The sequence below is a fragment of the Telopea speciosissima genome, chromosome 5 (genome assembly GCF_018873765.1).
Source record: "Telopea speciosissima isolate NSW1024214 ecotype Mountain lineage chromosome 5, Tspe_v1, whole genome shotgun sequence".
Lineage (NCBI taxonomy): Eukaryota > Viridiplantae > Streptophyta > Magnoliopsida > Proteales > Proteaceae > Telopea > Telopea speciosissima.
In genome coordinates, this window is record NC_057920.1 from 1700501 (window position 1) to 1709605 (window position 9105).

Genomic DNA, 9105 nt, shown 5'->3' on the forward strand with positions numbered 1-9105 from the left:
ACTCATCGTCTCGAATTCTGTAACAGTACTTACTAGTTTTTTTTTTTTTTTTTTTTTTTGTAATTTAGTATAATCAGTAGAAATCTTTTACAAATCCATACACTGTTGAGTGTTGATAGAAAACAATCCCCCCCCCCCCCTACAAAAAAAACCCCAACACCACCACATACAAACTCACAGAGTGATCTGCAGTGTTAAAAGAAAAAAAAAAAAAAAAAAAAAAAAAAGAGAATGAAAACCGGCATCCTTCAGATTCATTATACAGTTCAAAACAGAGAGAGAGAGAGAGAGAAAGATCAGTGGTGAAACTTTAACTGCTCGCATTGGGAATCCATTACTGAATTAGTTTACAAAATGTTGAGAAAAATTAACTTAAACAGGCCAAAAAATATATATACTGCCCATATTTCAATGGTCAACCCTTCCTTCCCAGAAAGAAGAAAATGCCCGATAGAGATCAGTGAAACCAATCTCCAAATAACCGACAACTAACCAAACAAGACCAAAATTCCATCCAAGTCGAAAGGAAAAAAAGTAGAAGAAGAAGAACCCAGATAACCTACATCCTGCTTTGCCAAACTTATATCGATTCAATCAAACTGGGAAGCCTGGGATGGACTTGATATGATAGTAGTTTCCCCCCTTTAACTCTTAATTGTGTGCCGAAACTGGGGGTAGACCACATCGACCATATATAGATGGAATCGAATCATACCTGAAACGAAATGAAATCTGGCTACCAACAATGTATACTCATTTCAGTAGTCGGGCATAAGTTGACTGATCTTCCCCTCTTCAGCAGCCATTCTTTGCTCCGTAACCCGTAACCAAATACAGACGCCGGTGAAACTAAGCACTAAACTCAGAAGCCCACTCCCCAAACCGATCCCAACGATGGCCATCACCGATAAACCTTTAGTCTTCAAGGGGGGCAAAGGGTAGCCATAGACGTCCTTGTTCCCCTCAAAGGAGCTGGCATTGAATCTGGGCAAGTTCCCCGTACGATTACCAAGAGAGGCCGGGATCGGACCGGAGAGGCGATTGTTAGAGACATCGAAAGCGGAGAGTCTTACGAGGAGGCCCAGCTGCTGAGGGATGGGGCCCGTGAGTTGATTGTCGTGGAGATCTATGACGTTGAGGTAGGCACAGTAAGCGAGCTGCGGGGGTATGGTGCCTGTGAGACTGTTGGAGGAGAGGTTAAGAACGGCGAGGTTCACTAGCAATTGGAGATCGGGAGGGATGGGACCCGAAAGGGAGTTGGAAGAGAGGTCGAGTGCCTGCAGGTTCGTGCAGTTGGAGAGGTAAGGGGAGATGGATCCCTTGAGGAAGAGGTTTGAGAGGGAGAGCTTGTAGATGCGTCCGTTGTTGCAGGTAGCCCCCTGCAGGTAGGAGGTGAAGCCGTTGCAGGCGTTGGCGAAGGTGGTCTTAGTCCAGTTCCTCAGGTTGTTGTTCGGGTCCTGCAGAGATGCTTTCAGATTGGAAAGACAGGCTTCGTCCTCTGGATCCGATGACGATGGTGGGAGACTGGCGCAAGTTAGCAACAGCATCAGGAGGAACGGAATCCAAGTCCCCATTTGTGATTTGACAACTATTACTATCTTCTCAGCCAGGGAGAGAGAGATGTAAGGTGTATGTGTGTTCTATGTTTCCATCTACTATTGTTTTTCTTATTGGTTTGCCGTCCTATACTACTACTATTCCTTGCTTGCTTGTTGAATGGTTCAGCTCTTCTTCGTTGTCCTCTCTCTCTCTGCCTGCTCCTGCACTTCTGCTTTCTCTTCTTGTCTTCTCTGCTATTCTGAGAAGGGCGCACGTCAGCTAGGAGCAGAGCCACTGCAGGGGCACAGGTGTGGGGCTGAGACTTGAGAGCTTGAGACTCTTATTAAGGAGGAGTATTAGGAAATTAAACAGATAAAGATGGCTTCAAAAGAGGAAAAAAGGCCGGGTGAGGGATTTGGGAGGAGGTGAGTAACGAGGCACTAAGATAGTAAGATGTGTTTGGCACTCCAATGGAGGAAATACAAAGCAACACACAGTCATACGCACCCCACACACACACACACACACACTAAAAAAAACATACCACTATACAAAGGGAAGTCACACTCACACAACTGTGAGTTGTGAGTTGTGAGTTGTGAGTTGAGCGACCGTATCGCTCTGTCAGCAGACGTGAGTGAGAGATTATTGGTACTAGACTACCTACTGGGCTTCACAATAGTGAATAGCCTTCCTCTGCAGCCTTTGCCTTGTCTTTCCTCTTTATGGACTGTGGACCTGTGATTGATGGTTGGGGGGGGGGGGGGGATTTGAGAGAGATTAGGAGTTAGGTGCTTAAGCATTGGAGCCTTGGCTCCCCAGTTCCATTGGTGGAATTGTTTTTAATTTTAATTTGTTTCTTAAATATTAATTTGACCAAGGTCGGTTCAGCTATATATATTAAACTGACGACCAAAGCTGGTCAAGCCAAGCCACATGGTTCTCTTGAGAATTGGCCTAACACAATTCTTTTTGTCATGTAGTTTAGTTGCATTTGAATAAGGGAGAGGGTTTCCTTCACGGCAACTCCATTATGATACACTATGGTATCTGGGCCTGAGATTTTATAGATTGTTGGACCCCTAAGGTTCTCTTGTTTACTTGTCAAAGTTTTAGTCCGTAATCGAATTTCACCAAATGATAAATATAATTTATTAAAAAAAAGTTTCATGCATGACCGTGCATAGTATACAAGATCACTCACCAAGTCTTTGGATGGAGACAATGGTACCTTTGAAATACCCTAACGATCCCCTACTTTATGAATACCTATAAGATGATTCATTTTTTGGGGACTTATAACATCGACATGGTTAGGCGAATTTTTATAAGTTCATAAATTACCCACTTTATATACTTGTATTGTACTGAAAATCACCAGGAAGATAGGTAGAGGATCATCCTCTTTAACATGGATCCACCCATGTACACCATTTCTTGGTACATAGCAACTGCTGAACTCTACCAAGTTCACTTAATTACCTTAGTTAGTGAACATTAATTAGCATTTCCCTTTCTTAATTTGTTGTTACAATTTGCAACTCTTATTATTGCATGCATCTTGTCATAGACATGTATGCTAGACCAACAAAATAAGTACATAATTTATTAGAAAGGTATTAAGAGCTTCATTCTCTTCTAATTGATTTTTTTTTTTTTTTTTTTTAAATTAAAATAAAGGATTGATTTTCTTGCTGTGTATTTTACTCCAGATGAATACGTACATCATCTTGTTTTGAGCATTGCGAAGGGAGGGGGAATGAAGGCCGTTGAAGGTAGGAAGGAAGGAAGAAAGCGGAAAAGAAGCATTGAGAAAGGCAAAAAGGGATTAGAAAAAGTAAGGAAAAAGGGGAGGGCTTGTTCGTATTTTTCTCCTCTCAAGTTCCCTGCCCGGTTCGTAGGTTCCTCTCATAGGGGACCGGAAATGACGACCTCACCCCTTGCTCAAACACACTACCCGGGTGGGATGAGGTTGTCATTTCTACCCTCCCTATGAGAGGAACCTACGAACCTGACCGGACAGGGAACCTGGGAGGAGTTAAGTGTTGGTGAGTGGGATTTATCCTAATTCTTTTGATTGCTTTTCCTCAGCACTAGGAAACTTAAGTCATGTGGTCAAAGAGATCCAAGTAAAAAGGTTCAAGGAGTCTCTCACTCAAGCTCCCTAACATAGCTTTGTTTACCGAAAAAAAGCTCCCTAAAAAGCTTTGCAAATCTTTTCTTCTAAGAAATGCCTCCATAATTGTAATTGGGTTTATCTATAGGAGATGTTTTTTATTACTGTAAGTCAGGTAAAAGATTTCGTACAGGAACAATATTTTTGCCACTGGATAGGAATATTCGATTCATATTATGTGCTAATCCAATGGTTAAGTATTGACTGATTATGTATGAAAACCAGTTCCACTTAGTTATAACTACAAATACATACATTATGTACAGAGAGGATCCATGGGAGAATCACAACCATCAAGATCACACAAAACCGAAGGTCTTGTGGCAAAAAGCTCTACCATGCACCTCTATCCATGGTTCAAGGTATCGGTATCATATCGTTGTATCCCAGTGTATCTGTATTGATAATTTCAGAGATCATATCAATATTATATTGATACCAATTAGTTAATTGTATCAATATTAAAAATTGAACGTGGTGGCCATCATATCCAAAAGTATCCAACCATGATGACCGCCAATGCCTTTTGGTCCATGTTTGACGAGTCTTTGACTAACATGTTAAGACCAGGCCCCCTGAGGCTGCTGGTTGAACCCTTCTGCCCTTGTGTTATATAGCCCGGTCTTATCTTAAGAGTGAGTCACGAGTCATGAGCCACGACCCTTCAATCTTAGGCTCAATGTTCAATAATAATTATAAGATAAAAATTCTTTACGTGGGATGTAGGGGCCATGTCCAGACATAATGGAGGGCGGAATGACCGCCCCAGCCCCATGAATGGCAAAAATTTAACACCCCAATGTACTATGTACACATTCTCATTGGTTGTCGTGCGTGTGTGACCCTACACTCCCATGCGGTCCCCTATAATTATAAACCTTGCAAGGTTTTAAGTATTATTGTATCGGTGGTAGCCGTATGGGTTTCATCTAGTACTGATGATATCAATACGAATCAGATCATTATATCCCTAAAAATATTGATACTAACTTTTGAACCATTGACAATATTGATACCATCGATCCGTATTGATATTGTATCGATATCCGCCAATATCGCCTCACATTGGCCACCGATATCTAAATCCATACTTGTGGGTCCATGGGGCCTGGGTTCGTTAAGCAACAATGATCCAACATAGGTACCCACAAACCCAAAAATTTTAAATCCACTTGAACCAAGTGAGATTTGAGACACAAAGGAAAGGGCAACTCACTCTCATGTCCCCTGTTGGCATCTTTGGGTTGCCCGAGTTAATGTCACTTCATTGAACTGATTGAGGGCTTTGAAAATATTTTCCTTGCCCTTCAGAAGTCGAGTAGGGTGGGTTTATGCTCGACAAAGACTTGTAAGTTTTGTCTGATCTGGATAGGATTAATAAATGAAGGTTAGATAGAGAGACATGATATATATTGTAACAAATTTATTAATCTAAGAATTGAAAAGGGTAATCTTTTCATTTCACATGGATAATGATAGTTTTTGAAAATGACATGATGATGTATCATTTTTTATTTTAATTGAAAATCTGTATTTATCTATTACTAAAATAATGATATTTGGGAAGTGAAATTACAATTTTCTTTGTAACCAACCAACAGTAAGTGACGACAAGATTTTTCAATGTTTGATTACAATAAAATTGTAATTTTATTTTTTTTGACCTTTTTCGTATCATACACATTTTAAGGGCAAATTATGTCATTTTACATGCACAACGATAACTATTGAAAATGATATAACGATAAATCACTTATTTTGAAAATATATTTTTATCCAAACTTAAATACCTTTTGAGAATAAGATAAGGAACAATCAAAAGAATGTTACAACTTTTAATTTCACCACCTTGATGACAACAAACTGCAGCCTTTATATAAGAGAAGTAAGCCTTAAGAGGGACACTAATTAGGGATGATTGTTTTTATCATCCAAGAATGCGATATTGACCTGGAATGCATTCCCAAAATGCATACCAAACACAGTAGGTTGTGTTTGGTTTTATTTTTAAAACGCATTCTGGGTCAAGAACACATTCAGAAATTGATAAAAACACTTGCATGTTCCCATTGGAATTCCTAGAACAAGTTCAAGAACGGGTCGCATTCTAGAATGCACCAAAAGCCTCATTCTGCGTTCTAAATTGAACTCGTTCACTCAACTCAAACATGAAGAAAAGTGAGAGTGTGTGGGTCTGTAGAGCAATGGTGGCTACTGCCTTTCCTTCTTTGCCTCCGGTGACTAGAAAGCTCGATCACATTGCAATCCTCCAGTACCCTCTCTTTCTGATTCCAAGGTTGGCATTTAGGCGAAGAGTTACTTGGATCCATCAACTGAGAAAGCAGAGGAATACGAAGAAGAAGAGCAGTAGAGAAACCATAAATTCTTATCCTTCGTTTCGAGAGCAAAGGCGGGAATATTTATAATTATATTTATATTTGAGCAAGAACAAATATATTGACGCCACAAGAAAGAGAAGGCGAAGGAGGTAGAGCAGATCGTCGTTCCGGTACAATGGATGAATAAAAGGAAATGGGGTTCTCTTCCACCAAACATCGCAACCCCCCCCCCCCCCCAAATTCCTCTCACCTCTGGTCTTGACCATAGTTTCTTCCCTCCATTTGCCTAGTAGATGTCAGTCTCTTCTCTCTGCCTCCATCAGGATTCTAGGGCTTGGGTTTAGGGTCCCCCCAACAGATGTGGACTGCTCGGAGCTTTCATGAAACTCTGTTCCTACAGTTGTCGAAGGCCCTTTGGCATCAATGTTAATGGTGCTGCTTCTGATGCGCGGGAAGGTAGAGATGTCCTGCTCGAGCCATAGTGCCATGATCTGTGGGTTCCTGCTTCTCTCTCTAAAAATGCATTCATGTTATAGAGTATCAAACAGCATTTCCCATTGTCAAAAAATGCAGAATGGGAATGTGTACCCTCAAATGAGAACGCATGCCAAACACAACCTAAATATTCCAGTAGACAGCAATAGACAGCTTGATCAACTAATTTCCCTCTTCCATCCAGCTCCATCAGTCCAAGTAGCTACTGCTAATTCATTTACAAGTGATTCCAATCTACCACTAGGTAGAATAAAACAGAAACCGAAAGGCGTAATATAATTCAACTGAAACAACTGGGAGATTAATATGCTACTTTCAAAACACACACTACAACATGGGTTATCCCAAAAAGAATAAACTCTGGAATGAAGATCCAATCAAATGTGAACTGTGTAATGATAATACATCAAGGAGAAATAGGATCCATGTGGCCGAGTTGCGTTGAGTTGAGTAATAATAATACATTAAGGACAAGTAGAAGAAACCAGACCTTGCTTTTCCTGATAAATAAGATCTAAATTGTAACCTAGACATATTACAAGAAATCCACTTTTCATGTTATCCATCATGATTCATGAGTTTATGCTTATGTTGAACAACTGTATTCATACAAAATGAACTCCACTTTTCTCTGCTTTTATTTAGTTTGGATTAGTCTCAACTGAGAGTAGCTTGTTTCGGGCTTCCTGTAAAAAAATTAGCCTCAGTTTTCTATATCAGCAACAACCATCAAGATACTTTTCTCCCAAGTAGGTGACGATTTGTTGGCACCTTATTGTTCTTTCTTTTGACACCTTCAGTAAGACGCTACTTTCTATTACCGAAAAAAAGAAAGACGCTACTTTCTATAGATATGAAGACTGCAATTCTGGGTCATCCTTTACGCGTCTTTCTTGTTCTAGAAGGCTACAGAGTGAAGAAACAAACTAAGTCACAGGTTGTGCACCCGTCCATATATGGGACTTTTCATCAGTATTGATAGAGTTATAGTTGCGGTTTTCTTGTAAATAGGAAACACCAGACCAAACCCCACGAATAAGTAAAATGCTAAAGAAAACTAAACTTCCAATTGTGCAGACCACCTGATAAGACACAACAAAGGAGTATTAAAGAATATGCGCTTGAAAAATAAGTGCCCCAAAGAAATGGTAAAGATGCATCTCAATCAACTGCCAAGACATTTCTTTCAATTTCCATCTGAACAATGAAAATATATGGCTACAATGCAATCGCTACAAATTCTGAAAATGACGTTACTGACTCACAACAACCATGAACCACAAAGATTCAAGAGATCATGCCACTATAATTTCCATAGAAGAAGCACTCAGGTGTCTGACATGTTGAACGATAATGAATGCAGTGTTTGAAAAGACATGCTAAGCTTACATCTTGAGCCATCTTGAGCCTCAAGTCAAACATGGGTTCTAAAACCAGCTTATATGGTTTTGCCTGTTCTAATTATGCAACTATTTTCTGTTCACAAGCTTATGATGTGATGCGACTGTCAAATTCATTTTCAGGATCACTGCACAGGCCCACAACAACAACAAACTCATCCTTATCCCAACTTAATGGGATCGGCTACTTGGATCCAAACAAAACAAAGTAGGGAAAACTGAGTTCTAACTAAAAAAGGGAAAGAAAAGATGGGAAAAGAGGGTTGGAGAAAGAGAAGAGAGATGAAAAATGGAAAATAACAAATGAAAGATGAAATATGAAGGATGAAAGATAATAAGAGCAAAGAGGCACAACCCATCACGTCAGGAGAATCTCAGCTAAATGGGGTCTGCTACATGGATCATTGTCCTCCAATAGGCTCTATCCGAGGTCATACTTGGTATAAGACCTAGACTATGCATATCCTTCCTTACCACTTCTCTTATGGTCATTTTAGGCCTGCCCCCAGCTCTTTTAGCTCCTTCAATTGGAATCATATCACTCCTTCTTATTGGGGCGTCCCTAGGCCTCCGTTGAATATGACCATAGCATCTTAAACGGCTCTCTTGGAGCTTGTCATTGATCGGGGCAACTCCCAAGTCCGCTCTAATACGCTAATTCCGCACTTTATCCTTCCTTGTTTTTCCACACATCCATCTTAACATCCTCATCTCTGCTACACATAGCTTATAAATATGATACTTCTTAACTGCCCAACATTCTGCCCCATACATTATAGCCGGTCGCACAACAGTCCTATAGAACTTTCCTTTAAGCTTTAAAGGACTACATCGGTCACACAACACTCCAAATGCACCTCTCCACTTTATCCATCCCACTTTAATTCTTTGTGAAACATCATCCTCTATGTCACCTTCTTTATTTATAATTGACCCTAGATATCTAAAATAGTCACTTTTCGGTATCTCTCTTTCCTCAATTTGCACCATATCAGTATCCATCATAGTGTGACTAAAATTACACATCATATACTCCGTCTTCGTTCTACTAATCTTAAAGCCTTTTGATCCCAAGATTGACCTCCAAAGCTTTAACTTAGAGTTAATCCCTTCTTTTGTCTCATCCACCAAAACGATATCATCAGCGAAGAGCATA

General features: G+C 40.1%; 1 protein-coding gene across 1 annotated transcript; it reads right to left on the reverse strand.

Annotated features, from left to right (window-relative positions):
* Window positions 1-363: 363 nt before the first annotated feature.
* LOC122660887 (receptor-like protein 44) lies at window positions 364-1703 on the reverse strand. Its single transcript, XM_043856141.1, has 2 exons — window positions 666-1703; window positions 364-616 (listed from the first exon to the last, which is right to left on the reverse strand). The coding sequence occupies exon 1, from the start codon at window positions 1572-1574 to the stop codon at window positions 759-761; it is 816 nt and encodes a 271-aa protein (XP_043712076.1). The 5' UTR covers window positions 1575-1703; the 3' UTR covers window positions 364-616; window positions 666-758.
* Between the last annotated feature and the right edge of the window lie 7402 nt (window positions 1704-9105).

What these genes read in the sequence shown, in the direction of transcription:
- LOC122660887 (XM_043856141.1), bottom strand. Translation starts at nt 1,574, where the DNA reads ATGGGGACTTGGATTCCGTTCCTCCTGATGCTGTTGCTAACTTGCGCC.